The 17,393-nt window shown below is 36.4% G+C and overlaps 1 protein-coding gene across 1 annotated transcript; it reads right to left on the bottom strand.

The window, feature by feature from the left end:
* Positions 1-695: 695 nt before the first annotated feature.
* LOC128606321 (extracellular calcium-sensing receptor-like) lies at positions 696-4,473 on the bottom strand. The gene is made up of 6 exons (XM_053622357.1): positions 4,241-4,473; positions 3,819-4,107; positions 2,370-3,125; positions 2,056-2,283; positions 1,772-1,895; positions 696-1,609 (listed from the first exon to the last, which is right to left on the bottom strand). The coding sequence occupies exons 1-6, from the start codon at positions 4,459-4,461 to the stop codon at positions 696-698; spliced, it is 2,532 nt and encodes an 843-aa protein (XP_053478332.1). The 5' UTR covers positions 4,462-4,473.
* Positions 4,474-17,393: the final 12,920 nt, after the last annotated feature.

Raw genomic sequence — 17,393 nt, 5'->3', positions numbered from 1 at the left:
AATAGTTGTGCTCATTACATTCATGGGGTGCATGCAAAGCTATATGTATTTAAACAATATTTGGGTGTATCGGTGTAACAGCTTGATGGCTTTATTTAATGCCATTCTAATGCCAGCCATTATTGCCTTCTGCTGATCCAATGCAAATGCCTTTTTTAAAAAAATGAAAAGTAAACATTCTATTCTCCAGTACTGAAATCTTTATATTGTGTGAACAAAGTTTGTTTGTATTCTGTAATGGAGTAATATGTTTATGGTATTTAAGTAGGTAAGGGTGTTAGGCCAAAATCCAGAAAGGATCAAATTGTGAATATGTTGTGGCCTGGAAATATCAGCATACAGTATATTACCATTGGCGTATAATTGTTTTTATGTTGAGAAATGATATTTAATAATTAGTGCCAATATAATTGTCTGACATTCTTGAAGACAAACATGGCTGTGGCTGAATACAGAATGCCTTTGTGTGGACATAACACCAAATGTGATTTTTAATTTAATTTAAAACAATTTAATTGTTTTTCATCAATAGTATTCTCACATGACTCAGCAGTATTAACAGATGTAGACATATTATAATTTATATATATATATATATATATATATATATATATATATATATATATATATATTTAGATACATTTATTTATTTATTCATTTATTTATTTATTTTGTAGATTTGAATATCATTTTATTTAAAGAGATTTAGATGCCATTTTACCCATCATATTTTTCTTTGTGTTTAGTTCAGGTTTAAACAGAATAATGTAACATTTAGGTGTAAATATACAGAATAGTAGAGCAAAACTGGAGGCCAGAATAGCAAATATCTCCACAGCTACAGTAAATTTTCCAGGAGAGCTGACATAAGCTGGAATAAAGGTGATCCACACTGCACAGAATATGAGTATGCTGAATGTGATGAATTTAGCTTCATTAAAATTATCTGGCAGCTTTCTAGCTAGAAAAGCTAAAACAAAGCACAAGAAAGCAAGAACTCCTATATAACCCAGCACGGCCCAGAAACCTACAGGTGAGCCCAAGTTACATTCTAATATGATCTTTTCCTTGTAGTAGTTCATGTTCTCATAAGGGAAAGGAGGAGAAACTGTTAACCAAAGCACACAAATAAGAACCTGTATGAGAGTGAATGCAAGTACACTGAGTCTCTGCTGTAGAGGCCCAAACCATTTCATGACATTACTGCCTGGAAGTGTAGCCCTGAAGGCCATTAGTACAACCACTGTTTTCCCCAGTACACAGGAGATACAGAGGACAAAGGTGATCCCAAACGCTGTGTGGCGCAGCATACAGGACCATTTAGAAGGCCGTCCAATGAAAGTAAGTGAACAGAGGAAACACAGAGTCAGGGAGAACAGCAGCAGGAAGCTCAGCTCAGAGTTGTTGGCCCTGACAATAGGAGTGTCCTTTTTAATTAGAAATAAAATAGCAACTAACACAGTTAATACAGCTCCAAACAAAGAGAAAAATACCAGTATAATCCCCATAACCTCTGTAAATGAAAGATACTCTATGACCTTTAAGACACATTTATCTCTCTCAGCATTAGACCAATATTCTTCTGGACACTGCTCACAGTTATTTGAATCTGCAAAATAATCATGATTCTGATTAGGTGGCAAAATAACCATTGTTTTGTGGTTTTATTTACTGATGTTTTCGTTCAGGAATTGGATCCTAAATAATAGGTGAAAGACACAAAATGTACGACTAACAAACTGTCTTTGAAACTTGGTAATGCTGAAATTACCTGTCTGGTTACTGATCTCTCCCTCTGCACATGGTATACAGTCATAACAGCAGACAGGCCTTCCTTTCTGTGCAGCTTTCCTGGTTCCTGGAGGACAGCTCTCACTGCACACAGACCTTGGCTTCTAATATATACAATATATAATGGCTTCAATTAATTTTATCCATATGAAAATGAAAACATAGTTTCTGCAGTGCACAATTGTAGCATGAGATGTCAAGATTTATATATTCTACTTTAATTTAGAATACATTTAAATATAGCATAACCAAAACTGTCTGTACCTCTGGTTTCCCTCCAGCCCAACTTATATCGTTAGCATTTAAGACAATTTGTTGTCCAGCTGGTAGAGCGGCATCGTAATACCCCACAACCTTAAACTGCACTTCTCCGTCAAAGCCTCGTTGCCAGTTCACTACATCGTATTTTGCAGCTGTTGCCCCAGTGCTGTCAAACCAAACCTGTTCTTCTGTTTTGGTTGTAAAATTAACCTTTTTCAGTGACTCAACAACCTTTCAAGGGAAACAGAGCATAGCAATCATTTGATGAAAATATGTCATAGCTTAAGTGTGTCCTTCTTTTTTTTTATTATTGTTACCTGCCATGATTGTATTGTCTTGCCATTCTCACAATTCTTGTTTTCTGTGCATCTCAACAGGCTGTGTAGAGAATGTGCCACAGCATAAATTGCACTGTATATGTTATTGGCATATCTCAATTCTGCTATATCTTCATTGTAGTTTTTAAAGGTAATGATTTCGTCATATCTGCTGCAGTTGTTTTCAGTTTGAGAAATGTTTCCCTTTGTATTCAAACAAGGGAAATCTCTTTGCCAAAACTCGTTACTAACATATTCAGCAAAACCACCAATGTTCAATTTTCCCACATCAAATCCCATGGATCCAAGCAACACATTGTAACTTGTTGGAGTTACTAGATTGACTGCAGTAATCCATGCCTCAACACCAAGCATCTGGTAGCCAGTGACATTCCTCAGAATAAGTTCTTCTACTAGAACATTCATCTCAACATGGCCAAGAAATACAATGATTACTTTGGCTGTGCCTTTCTTAATAATGTCTACCACTTTCATTAGTTTGACAGGATCTGACCGGTCAAACTTCTCAGAGTACTCGACACATATCCCCTCCTCTTTGGCTGCATTCAGAAAAATGGCCATTCCATTGTTTCCGTAGTCATTATCACTGTTCACAGCTCCCACCCAAGACCAGCCAAAGTGCTTGACCAAATATGCCAATGCTCTGCTCTGGTAGTAGTCACTCGCTAGGGTCCTAAAGAAAGAGTGATACTCTTTTCTGTTGCTCAAGCATTCACATGTGGCAGCGTGACTTATCTGAGGACACAAAGATAAATCTCAAAAGCATAGTTTTACCACAAGTTTGTTTAGCTAGAACTGATGTACCCTATCGTTTACATCTGTCAGAAAGAACCTTATGCAGGAGATAGAAAACATAGACAGCAATTAAAAACTAGCATTAAGAACAACGGTAATATGTAAAAACAGAGATTTATAGTATGTAGAAAGAGTATGAAGGGAAGAATATAAAAGCTCTGTCACCAATACTAATTTCACTTAGTTAAAATCCTTGTTACAAATCACATCAGCTTCACATTTTTATATAACCATTAAAGAGACAGTATCATTGCTTTAACAGTGTGTTTTTCATGGATGCCAGTAATTCCAGGAAACCTTAATACTAGCCAGGTGTATTGATTTGGTCCTTTTGTGTACAGCATAGTTGTATACTTGACAATTCAAAGTAATATTAATGATAACTAAGTAGCATAAGTACAAATACAGTATATATATATATATATATATATATATATATATATATATATATATATATATATATATATATATATATATATATATATGGTAAATGTTTGTCAATATACATTTGATTTTAACCATTTTGGGTTTTGGTGAAATAAACGCATGGTTACTTGGAGCAATCAGATTATTGGTGAACTTAAACCTTCCAAGGGTATTTTGTAATTAGTCAGCACAATATTTGATCCTTACCACTGGAATTCGAAAAGGCCCTGTAGTTTTTGTGAGAACTACAGTAGGAGAAGACTCTGACTCCCCTATGATAGCTTGTACTACTGCTTGTCCAGAGCACGCATCATCTGCTGTCATGTCCTGACCATTCATCAAAGCCATGGCTGCTTTCATAGATAATAATCTTGAGCCACAATTGTCATAAATCCTGTAACCAATTGTGATATTTGGGAGCAAGCTTGTGCTCCTGTTGATTTCCTCAATTACAAAAGTCATGGTCTGAGCAAACCGAAATTCTCTAAGGTTAAAACTGTGGACATTTGCAAAGAAATTGATACAATTAATATTAATTGTTGAGTAAAATCTTAAAGTAAAAAAGTAAAACACAATGTTTTTCCTAAATAAAGAACTTTTAAATAAAAAACTTTTCAATTGCAACAAACCTAGTGCAGATTAAAGGTTCAGGTTTTTCAGTATATTGCAGTGATGAAAGCTTTATATCACCATGTATTGAAAATAAACCTCCGATTATCACATCTCCATCTTTAGACAGCAGGGGATAAGCCGGGCTGTCTAGAATATGGCAGTTTTCCCCTTTTGCCAGGCTGAAATAAAGCAACAGTACAAAGAAAAACATCACAAAGTTAGCCAGCTTTGGCTTCATGAATTCTCAACAGATGTAGTATTCACAAGTTTTTATAGATATGCTCAGAACTCTTTTGAATTTGCCCATTAGATTTGGACAAATCAGAAACGATGAGCTTTGTGATGTCATTATAGGTCAGTATGCTAGAAAGGCACTGCATGTTTCAGTTAGATTTTTTTCACTCAGTTTATATTTCATTGAAAATATATATTTGGAGAATATTTGGATATTTCATACAGACAAGTGACAAGGACAAATGATCAAGTTTGATGTGTATCATTCAATGCTTATTTTCCTCACTATAAAAGCCTTAATGCTCATAATGGGCACCCTTTCAGCATACTTAGTACTGTCTGACTACATACAGTAGTGCTTGAAAGTTTGTGAACCCTTTAGAATGTTTTATATTTCTGCATAAAAATGACATAAACTTTCATCAGATTTTCACACAAGGCCTAAATGTAAGCAAAGAGAACCCAATTAAACAAATGAGACAAAAATATTAGATTTGGTCATTTATGTATTTAGGAAAATGAGCCAATATTTGAGTGGCAAATGTATGTGAACCTCAAGTATTAGCAGTTAATTTGAAGGTGAAATTAGAATCAGGTGTTTTCAATCAATGGGATGACAATCAGGTGTGAGTGAGAACCCGGTTTTATTTAAAGCACAGGGACCTATTAAAGTCTGATCTACATGCCACATGTTTATGGAAGTTTATAAACAACAAAGATTACTCCAAGAGCAAGATACGTCTACTTTTAGGACTTGTGTGAAAACCTGATGATGTTTTAGGTCATATTTATGGGAGGAATCCTGTTATGATGGATTTAATCAGTGTCAAGATATTATAGGTTTTTAGAAATAAAATAGCAACTAACACTATATTTTTCTTTTTTTTTTCTTTTTTTTTTTTTTTAAATAAAATCACTATATAGTCTTTTTTGAAGAGGGGACCACATAAGTCAATTTATTTAGCTGCAGTGATAGAGAAATGCAATTGCTATGGGTTGCTAGGGAAAGTTGTAGAGTTGTAGTCTCTTGTAGACTATCCGTGACCTTGGGCTCCTAGGCATGGGTGGGTGAGGGAAGAGATTGACCTTTTTTTGCTTGCCTTTAGGTTTTGTGCCTGACTGCATCTCTTTTTAGATTTAAAGGGGAGAAAATTCTACAATCTAACAGCAGTTTAGCCTGTATATAGTATATGGTGTGAGGTTTGGTTCTTATCTACTCAGCAAAAAAAGAAACGTCCTCTCACGTTCAACTGCTTTTATTTCCAGCAAATTTCTTTACATGTGTAAATATTTGTATTAAATTAAAGACATTCAACAACTGAGACATAAACTGAACAAGTTTCACAGACATTTCATGAACAGAAATAATGGAACAGGAATGATGAGTCCCTGAACAAAGAGGGGGTGTCAATATTAAAAGTAACAGTCAGTATGTGGTGTGCCCACAAGCTGTTTTAAGTACTACCGTGCATCTCATCCTCATGGACTGCACCAGATTGGTCAGTTCTTACTGTGAGATGTTCCCCCACTCTTCCACCAAGGCATTTGCAAGTTCTTGATCACGTCTGGGGGACACATGGTTACATGTAATTTTCCACTGCAAGGACGATCAGATGTCCTTCCTGTCTCCCTGTCTTAGGCATCTTACATTACAGGCATCTTACATTATAGTTTATTGCTCTGGCCACATCTGCAGTCCTCATACCTCCCTGCAGCAGGACTATAGCATGTTCACGCATGTGAGCAGGAACCTCAGTCATCTTTCTTCTGGTGTTTTTCAGACTCAGTAGAAAGGTCTACTTTAAAACATTGCTTAAACCCTTTCCCATAAAGATCTGTAAAGCTTATTTGAATTTCACAAAATTATCTTTAAAATACAGTCTCCTGAAAAAGGGACGTTTCTTTTTTTCTTTTTTTTTTTTTGCTGAGCATGTTTATTATTGAGTTTGACTAGTCACTGAATAGGTCTAATTTAAACCTCAATAACTCAAACTAAAGTCTATAAGTAATATCAGCTTGGACCTAATGTGTTCGGTCAGTGGATAGTTCAGGAATTAAAAACTCTATAGCTCTATAAAAAAAGTAGACAAAACTTTATTGCACACTTTTAGTGAGAAGATACATTATAGGATCAGGTAGGATGCATCATCAGCAATGCTTCCTGATGTAATCATGTGTTTCTGATCTTTAGATACCCTCATTCAGGTGACCCAAATAATAATGGATCACCCCTCCTGATCCAAAGCAAGAAAAGGCCCTACACCCTACTTGGCTCCCATTAATCCTGCAATCACTGTTCTCAGCACTCTTCCATATGTTCCTGATATTTGGCACACATCTCATTGACCTCCTCAGTGTGATCTTTCCAGGGTACTGTCACCTCTATAATTGGTGATTGTTTTGAGTTGTCTGAAAGAGTCAGTATGTCAGGCAAGAGACAAAATATTAAAAGAGAACTTGAGATGCTTGCCCAGGTCAACTCTCAGTTGCCAATCTAATGACATGGTGAGCAGTCCTGCTGGTGTTCTCCAGTTCTCACAGAAGTGACCCTGTTACTGAGAAGGGGGTGGTGCTTGATGGTGTTGATGGTGGTAGAGATGCTTTCTGCTACTTCCTTGAGCACCTGGTCATGGTGCCAGCAGTAGCGGACCTCTCTCAGGGATATTTGGCAAATGCAGAGGATATGTATTTAAATAATGTTTAAACAGCATTTTATGTATATCTATAATAATAGATTATATTAAAATAAAGTAATAAAATAAGTCAACACAGAAGGACTCTGTTGAATTTATTTTACAGTTAACAGGGTTCGTCTCTGCAAAATTTTAGTATGAGACTACAGGATTGCTAAAACTAGATGAATGGATTTTACTGGATTAAGGCTTTTATTCTGGTGTATTTGTCGTTAGGCCTTCATCACAGAATGAACCTAATAGCATTATTAGTTTGATTAATGCTCTGTTGATTTCCAAAGATAACTTGTTATATAAGGATCATAAGAAATGCTTAAAAGGGTCCTCTATCAATTTATCTTCAATTATCTTTACAACTTATCGTTTGTATTATCACAGCTGCTGTACAGTTCAGATTTATTCCGATATGAAGATTGGAGGCTCACAAGGTGCACACAATGATTGAGGCCTGCATCACTATTAGGACAAGGAGGCCTGTTTTTGTCCTCTAAAATATCATGCATAATATAATAAGGTATTACAAATTATAGAATTGTACAATTATGGAACATGTCTGACCATCGAATAATACAGATGAAGATGTTAAATTACATTTTTGCAATTTGTAGTATGTACCAAATACAAAATAAACGATTTATCATTTACATCTGATTTAACTGTGCATTGCGTCATACACTGTTTATGCTGTGTCACTGTTGTATAGAGAAATGTCAATCCCTGCAGATGCATAATTAAATTTATTATGTTCCATACAGCAGGGGGCTAATTAATATGGTTGTTTTTTTTTTGTGATCATAGTGGTTGTTTTCCAGGTGAGTGGAAAGGATTCTGTTTTGTCAGCTTGTTTTCTCAAGATCTAACTTGTCACCACCTGAAATCCCTATAGACTCGGCCTCTCTTTGTTTCTATTCCATCCTCCCATCCGTACTGCCTCCCTAAAGCACAATAACCTTTAACCTTGTTTCTCTGTATTTCTCCACAAATAAAAGTTCAAACATCTAATATGCTAATATTAATTGTGTAAAATAAATATGTGAGCTTTATACTGATTATTTGTTTGTAAGGTTAGTCATCTTATTTTACACAAGACTGATATATAGCAGTTTCCTAGGGATATGGATTTAGTTAACTAATAAACTGGCATCTTGGTGTACAGAATAAAGCAATAAATCATAAGAACATATAGAAAATAACATTTACAAGGCATTTGATGCTGGAGATCACAGTTTCACACAGTTATCTGTCTCCTTGTCATTACCAAATTAAAATATCTGATTAAACATAATTAAACATTATTTCCTAATAATTATCCTTGGCAGGAGGTATTGTGGGTGGTGCACTAGTTTGCTGGCTCAAATAATAGTTTTCAGTGACTTTTACTGATCCTAGTAAGTGTTGTTTGTCTTTAATTAAATTATAAATTAATTTTAACATAATTTTTTATATAACTTGTCCGTATAGAGTCTGTAAGGCCCATATTAGTGAAGCAGGCATATTTATCCACAGTGCTTGTAACAAAGGCCTTAGATGATGGCTTCACATTAAATAAATTTTGCATCGATTTAATATAATATTTTGTAATTTATAAACCTTTACAGTCATGTTTCCATGTTAGAAAACAATGTAATTTTATGTAATTCTTTCATTTGTTTAATTTATTATATTATCTGGAAATATATTTTTCTGTGTGATAATATCAGCACAGATGATTATTGGTTATATACTCTTTTGCATTTAGAAGTGACATTGGATCAATTCTGTCATGGTAAAATAACAGTAGGCTAATGCTCTTGATGCTGATTATACCAGTGGCTGCCTCCGTAGACAGAGATATCACACAGTCCATATACATTTTTTATATATATATATATATATATATATATATATATATATATATATATATATATATATATATATATATATATATAATTTAATTTGTTCTCATGCACATTGTGCTTGTGAGTAAGACAGGGTAAAACATGTATATTGTCCAAACATCATCAGTTGATATAGACGTAGAGATACAACTGGCATTGGCCCATGTTCTATAATCTTAATAGACTAAGGTTAATTAGGATAGCAATTGGTCAAAATACTGATCTAACTACTCATCGTTGGCTACCTTCCTTGGACTAATATTATCCCTGATATTAGATGAATGGAGTTTCTAAGCAGTGGTGAGAACACATTAAAAGTATCTGTTATGGCTTTTATCCTGTCGTATGTGCCGTTGGGCCTTTATGGCACAGAGCACTACATAGCATCATTAGTTACATTAGTGCAATCTTTAAAGGCCCTTGCAATCTTTTATTGGAGGGTCTTAAAATGCTTAAAAAGGCTTACCAAAAATGTATGTACATGACTTTACTTCCTTGACTTTACACAAAAAAAAATATCTGTCTATCACATTTGCTGTACAGTTCTGATTTGATTAGATATGGATAATCAGATATGGCAGCCCTCAAGGTGCACACAATAAGTGAGGCCTGCATAGTTATTAGGACCTATGCATATTTAAAGTTTAAAGTTCATTAAGTTGCAAACAGCAACAAACACAAGTATACACTTTTACTGTGCTTAATTTTGTATTGGTTTTTATATTCATTTTCTTCTTGTACAAGTTGTTTTTATGTGACCCTGATCATTATCATGTCCATCAGAATATTATAGTATAGGAGCTAGTATAAGAGGACATGATTACGAATACTATATTGTTTTAAGGCAGGCTAAGGGGGTATGTAAGTAGTGCAGAGAAGATTTTGAGAGCATCTCTTGTATCTGCTGTTGGGCTTTCGTGATGGACAACATGATGGATGGCATTGAATGTGAATATGAAATGAAAAGTAAGGCTGACCACATAGAAGCTGCTAAATTATGACATTATTTAATAAGGAGTTAAAGGTGCAAAAATATTCCAAGCGTAATTCATTACCAATGCTTTCTCAGCTTGTTTCGACCTGTCATGATGTTTATTTTTTAATCATGTTTTGACCAAAAAGAATAATCCTCTGTGTATCACCTGTTATCCTTCACTCGCATTCAACACAGAGGAGTTAATTAATTATGAAGCAAACTTCCATAATGATACAAGGTCTTGTTTTATCTACTGATTTGGAAACGGTTACTTGTTGGCACATGTCTAAGAAGTTACACCACACCTGACACTTCCCCTCAGGACAAGGCAGAATTGATCAGTCTGAGATGTCACGTCTCTGCTGAAACTCCCTTAGCTGCTTCTTATTTCTCAACTCCAATTAAACCATGTCCTTGGGCATGTTCTAATTAAAAACTGTAACAAAGACTGAAAACAGGAACCTTGTTGTGCTTGAGCTCATCAACAACATAACTTAGCCATCGGCACTAGACTGACTTTGTTTTTGTTAGGCTGGAGCTCTCACTTGCACCCTAGAGACAAAGGCAGTACACAGCTTTCTTTTTTTCTTTATACACCTGTTTGATTCATGCCAATGACTTTAATACAATTTGTTTTGAAAACAAATCAGGAAAACATTAACGCTCTTGCATCAGTCTTACATCAAATTAGTCTGCTACTTGAAGATGACCTTTCAGTAAATGACAAAAAAAATGTGCTTTGCTTTTGGTGTAGTTTTATGAAATAAAATTTCTGGTAACGGATACATTAGAGCATTCACCACAGCTGCAGTAATCCTTTCTGTGGATTTGTAAAATTGTGCAAGCTAAACATAATAGTTAACAAAGAGCTGCAACTGTAATCAGCTATTGTGAAATGACCATTTATTTTTGGCAGATATTCATGTGTGCTTATACTTGCAAGGATATGAAATCACAAGCAAGATGTCTGTCATAATTGATATTACTTTTATTTAACAAACTAGTATATAGTGTACAGCAAGTAATTGTACTCAAACACTTAAAAGCTCTTTATCTCATGCCATGGTGGGTCTAATATGGTACAATATGGAGGATTGAGTCCAACTTGAATTATACATACTGTATAGTGTGCAGTGTCATACTGCATACAGCTTCTCATGGCTGGAGGCCTGGAAATAACTGGTGACTGCTCTCCACTTGTCATTTCTGGAGACAGAACAGGTGATAATACATGGTAAAATGTACTGAACATACGGTATATGTATGTAATTTATCTGTCCTAAATTAAAAATCAGTGAAACTATTTTATTAAGAGCAGTTTACTGACCTTCCTAATTTCAACATTTCCATCATATTTTTCAAGGAGACATGCCTAAAAAAAAATTCATATCATTTTATTTGTACAACAGAAAATAAACTATAGCAATATTATAATCCAAAGCTTAACAGAAAGGATCAGATTGATTCAGACTCATTCCATAAGAGCACAGGCAATTCCAATTGAAGGCTTCTACCCATCAGTGAGGCCACCTTGATTCCCAGGTTCTAGAAGGCCATCACACTGCTGGAAATTATCACACAAGTAGCTATTATAATGCACACTACAAATCATCCAGTACCAACCCAATACTCAACTGGGTTCAGATCTGGTGATTGACTTGGCCAGTCTAAAACCTTCCACTTTTTCCCCCTGATAAGGTCCTTTGTTGAGTTGGAAGTGTGTTTTGGATCATTGTCTTGCTGTATGATGAACTTCCTCCCAATTAATTTGGATGCATTTCTCTGTAAATTGGCAGACAAAATGTTCCTGTAAACTTCTGAGTTCATTCTACTGCTACCATCATGAGTTACATCATCCATAAAGCTTAGTTAGTCCATTACAGAAGCAGCCATGCAAGTCCAAGTCCGAGCTTGTATGTTTTGGATCATGAGCTGATCCTTTCTTTCTCCACACTTTACCTGTTCGATCACTTTGGTAGAGGTTATTCTTGGTTCCAGAGCTTTTGTGGCTCATCTCTTTGTGAATCCAATCTGGCTTCTTGATTTATTGCTGATGAATGGTTTACATCTTGTGGTATGGCCTCTATATTCTTCGAATGGTGGATTGTGATACCTTCACCTCTGCCCTATGGAAGTTGTTGGTGATGTCACTGACTGTTGTTTTGGGGGTTTTCTTCACAGCTCTCACAAATGCTTCTGTCATCAACTGTTATTTTCTTTGGCCGACCCATTCAGTGCTCAGTACACCAGCGGTTTCTTTCTTTTTCAAGACATTCCAAATTGTTGTACTAGCTATGCCCAATGTTTGTGCAATGCCTCTTATTGATTTTCCCTCTTTCCAAAATAAGTCAGACATTTCCTTTTGAGTAAACTCTGCTATGTTTTTCTGCTGGTACTCTCCGGATTTGGTGTTTATTTTAAAATGATTCTTGGCAAAACTAATTTTTTTATTTTTATTTAGCATTTTATAATTTCCTTTGTGTGTTTTGGGGCACCATGGACTGATTTCCTGGTTTATTTGTGCAGTTGAAAATCTCACTGGCCTAACTGCAAGCCCATGCTATTTTGATATATGGTACAATAGCCGGCATTATTGAGAGGAATTTAACACTTTCTCACACGCTGCTGGCTGATACCTTTTAAATGGGCTTGAAATGATGATCCATCTTTTCCTGTTTGCTCTGGTCTGTTGGAGTTTTATCAGTTTTTCCTCTCTGGCAGACGAATATCTGCTGGTGGATTTCAGGCTTATGCCTTGATAATTTTCTGGACATGGTGCTCAAATACTCATCTCTAGACCTAGGGCGTCGGAATGTTTCTTCTCATCTACCTGCTGGAATCTACAATAAGTGTGTTGCCATGGGAATTTTACGTTGTCCACAGTATGTTCTTTGAATATGTCGTCGTAATCATCTCAAGTGGACATCGGCTGTCTCCTCAGAATCTCATTACATCCTAGCAATCTGGTCTTCATCTCGCCATCTCCCGGCCCATCCAGGAGAGAGACAGGGAGTTAATCCGGACAGTTTCAGTTTTCTTAAGTATGCATCTTCAAGCACAGCAAATTATTTGGAGCCTTTGAAAATTAAATTGGCCTTAGTAAACGCATGGTGGCTTTTAAAGAAGTCTTTGACTTGCCTCAGCCCTCGTGACTTCACTGCTCTAGGTGAACTCTGTCCCTCGCACTGCACTTTCTTCAGTACTCCAAGGACCTCTGGACTTGGTGGTGGTGTTGCCTCAATTTTCGAAATAAATTCAAATGCAGAATCCTGCCCATGGACACGTTCTCGAGTTTTGAGGTCCAATTGTTAAATATTGAGATTCTGCGCTCTGTTGTTTGTGCTCTGGTGTACAGGCCCCCCAAATTTCACAAGGACTTTATGTATCAATGTTCTCAGTTCCTCTCTGATTTAGTGTCTCACTATGATAGACCGCTGATTCTTGGGGAATCCCTGAATATTGTGCTATTCATAATTTAGGTCATACACTAGATCTTGTAATGTATTCTGGTTTTGCTGTAACTAATCTTGAGATTGTAAATTCTGGTATTTCTGATCATTATTCAGTTATGTTTGAATCTGTTTGTTTCTGTTCATGTTCTATCTCTCAGCCTATGAACGTTTCTTGTGTCGTCCACGCCTCTTCTGTTAGTCTGTTCTCAGCTTATTATCAGGATAATTTTAATATAATAATATTAATAATCATCATCATATGGATACTGTGGGACTGGTTGAATTTTTTAATAATGTTTTCCTACCTTATACACTATCGCGCCACTCAAGTCCAGGAGAGTTAAAAAGAAAGATACTCTTCAGCCGTGTCTTCATGATTGTACCCGAGCTCTTAGACAAGAGTGCAGGAAAATGGAGTATAATTGGAAGAAAGATAAACTGCATGTCTCTTATGATATTTTTATGATGTGTTTAATAAATTCAGTGAAAGCGGCCAAATTATCTCTCCAGATTAATAGCTGTGAATGTAAATAGGCCTAAAGTATTGTTTAATACTTTTAATTCTGTGCTAAATCCTTCTCTGGCTGTTGGACCTGACCCCTCTCCTGAGTCCTGTGACAAATTTCTTAATTTTTCGTCAACAAAATTGAAGTGATCAATTCTTCTATTATGCCTTCAAGAGTTCCTTCTCTAGAGGATTCACCGCTGCTCAGGTATTTTAACTAACTTTCGACCACTCTCCTCAGCCCAGCTTTCTGATTTAATCTGAAGGATGTTCTTCCTGCATGTCTTTTGAAAGAGGTTTTTGAAACTGTCAGTCCAGTTGTGACAACCATTATTAATAGCACTTTAGCTACTGGAGTTGTACCAACCAGCCTCAAACAAGCAACTGTGCAGCCTTTGCTTAAAAAAAACCTTATCTTGATCCAATTTTACACAACAACTGTAGGCCTATTTCCAAATTGCCCTGGATCTTAGTGCTGCCTTTGATGCTACTGACCATGGAATTATTTTAAATTGCTTAAATAGAGTCTATGTTTGGTATCAAGGGTCTGGCTTTGCAGAGGTTTGCATCTTATCTGAAAGATAGGACATTTGCAGTGTTGTTCCTCAGGGCTCCATATTGGGACCTATTGTTTTCATAAATATGATATTTCCTTTCACTGCTATGCTGACGATACCCAATTATATTTGGCTGGTAGGTCAAATGAAATCAGTCCTTTTGGGTCCCTTTTTAAATTTCTTGAGGACATTAAAAGTTTGATGGCTAACAATCATCTGCAGTTAAAGGAAAGCAAGAGTGAAGTCATCATTTTGGGCTACCCTACTGCTTCTTCTGCTCTTGAGGCCCAGTTAGGCCCTCTCTCTGTTAACAAAAATCGTGGAGTTATTTTTGACTCAAACTTGCCCTTTGATAAACAAATCAGTACTGTTGTTAACTGAAGCTTCTTTCATTTAAGATCTATTACAAAGTTAAAATAGTTTCTCCCTAGACGGACCATTTTATCATATCATATTTCCCCTATTCTGGCACCTCCTCACTGGCTTCCTGTCAAGTTCAGAATTGATTTTAAAATTCTAGTTTATGTATACAAAGCCCTTTCTGGTTCTGCTCCACAGTACATCATAGACCTTCCCCTTTACTCTCTTACTAGAGAATTTAGATCATGTAATCAACTTTTTATCTGTCCCCCATTGTCATACTAAGACAAAGGGTGATTAAGCCATTTCTGTGGTTGGTCCCAAACTTTGGAAGTATCCCTTTTCACGTGAGGGATGCTCAATCATCAGCTATTTTTACATTTTCTCTTAACTTACTTTTTTATTCTTTGTGTTAATCTTATTTAATGCTATGAATTTTAATGTTTTGTGTCAGGATGAAAGTCCATGGAGGCAGATTTAAATTGCAGAACTTTATTTGCAGGCAAACAGGAAACAAACACAAGAACAAACATTCGGTATCAGGGCTATCAGAAACTTAGTAAAACTCAGAAAAATGCAAAAAGTACTTTAATCAACCTTAAACCATCAAAACAGCACATAAACAAAACAATAAATACTAAAGAGCAGAAAGAAACATAACCTGACTTGATGCAATGCTCCAGCAACTGGAAAAATAATTAACACATGGGTATGGTTAGACAGGAAATGAGGGAGACAACAGAAGAAGTTCTGCAAGGACAGTCAGGCTGCCCTCTAGTAGCAAAAGGTGGAATTGTCGCAGGGGGCCATGACAGTTTTGTACAGCACTTTGGATCAACTGCTGATGTCTTTAAATGTGCTTTAAATAAATAAATTGACTTGACTTGACTTTTTCAGCTTCAGAATGGCTTGCTTTTCTCCCATAGACAACTCTATAATCTTCATTTTGGTTATCCTTTTTAACAACAAATGCAGTCTCCACATGTGAAACTGAAGGCTAATACCAAGGGTAGATCCATCCATCCATCTTCTACCGCTTATCCTTCTTCAGGGTCGTGGGGGAACCTGGAGCCAATCCCAGGGAGCATCGGGCACAAGGCGGGGTACACCCTGGACAGGGTGCCAGTCCATCGCAGGGCACAATCACATACACACTCACACACACCCATTCATACACCAAGGGTAGATGTTCAGAGATATTTTTGCTTAAACAATCCATCTAACAGGACACACATGGGTAGCAAGAAACACATGTCAGTCACATCTTCCAATATTTTTCTCACCTGCAAATTTGTTGGAATGATACAAAATGTTATATGTTCTATCATTTGACACATCTACATATAAATACCAGAAAATAAAAGCTGAAATTTTTAACTCTCTTCTCATATTCACTTTGTGATCTCAAACCCAAATGTCTTCAGTCTACAGCAAAAGCAATTAAATTGGCCTTTCTGTTCCGATCGTTTCAGATGGGACTCTACAGTCTATACACTGATCAGCCATAACATTAAAATCACTGTCAGGTGAAGTGAATAACATTGATTATCTCACTACAATGGCACAAGACAAGGGTGGGATATATTAAGTGAACAGTCAGTTCTCAAAGTTGATGTGTTGGAAGCAGGAAAAACGGTCAAGCATAAGGATCTGAGCATCTCTGACAAGAGCCAAATTGTGATGATTAGACAACTGGGTCAAAGCATCTACAAAATGGCAGGTCTTGTGGGGTGTTCATGGTATACAGTGGTTAGTACCTACCAAAAGTGGTCCAGGGAAGCACAACTGGTGAACCGGCGACAGGGTCATGGACTCCCAATTGATTCGCATGGGTAGCGAAGGCTAGCCCCTGGAAGCCGTGGGATACCATGGAATGGAAGAATGTGGCCTGGACTGATGAATCATGTTTTCTATTACACATGTGTGCCGCTTACCTGGGGAAGAGATGGCACCAGGTTGCACTATAGGAAGAAGGCAAGCCAGTGGAGGAAGTGTGATGCTCTAGGCAAAAAAAAAAAAAAAAAAAACTCACTCATCAACTTGTAGTTTTTTACGTTTCATTGTTATCCAAAATTCTTATCTACATGAGCTTCAAACGGGAGACTGGAGTCAATCACATCAAGGCCTTTTTTGGCTGGACATGATGTAGCTGAAAGGCCAAGAAAATATATTGCATAATCAGTAAACATACTTCCAGATGCATTACTAAAATTACTTATGTATTCTCAGAATTAGGTAGGAGGGAGCTACTCAGCATCCAGTGTCTACTGTACTTTACACCTCTACATTACACATTACGTAAGAAATGCTTATGGCTTTGGCATTATAATGCTAAATAAATACCTTTCATTACTGGCACGATGCAGTACGTTCATTACGACACTTGCTGCAAGGATCAGAATTTATCTTGCAAGGGTGCTGAAGCATGATAAATTGTGTAGCCCTTCTGGTAGGATTTTTTTTTTTCCTTTTAATATTTGTTCCAGTTCATTTTGAGAACCTTACATACTGTGTCT

The sequence above is a fragment of the Ictalurus furcatus genome, chromosome 4 (genome assembly GCF_023375685.1).
Source record: "Ictalurus furcatus strain D&B chromosome 4, Billie_1.0, whole genome shotgun sequence".
Classification (NCBI taxonomy): Eukaryota; Metazoa; Chordata; class Actinopteri; order Siluriformes; family Ictaluridae; genus Ictalurus; species Ictalurus furcatus.
This window is presented reverse-complemented; position numbering and strand designations above follow the sequence as displayed.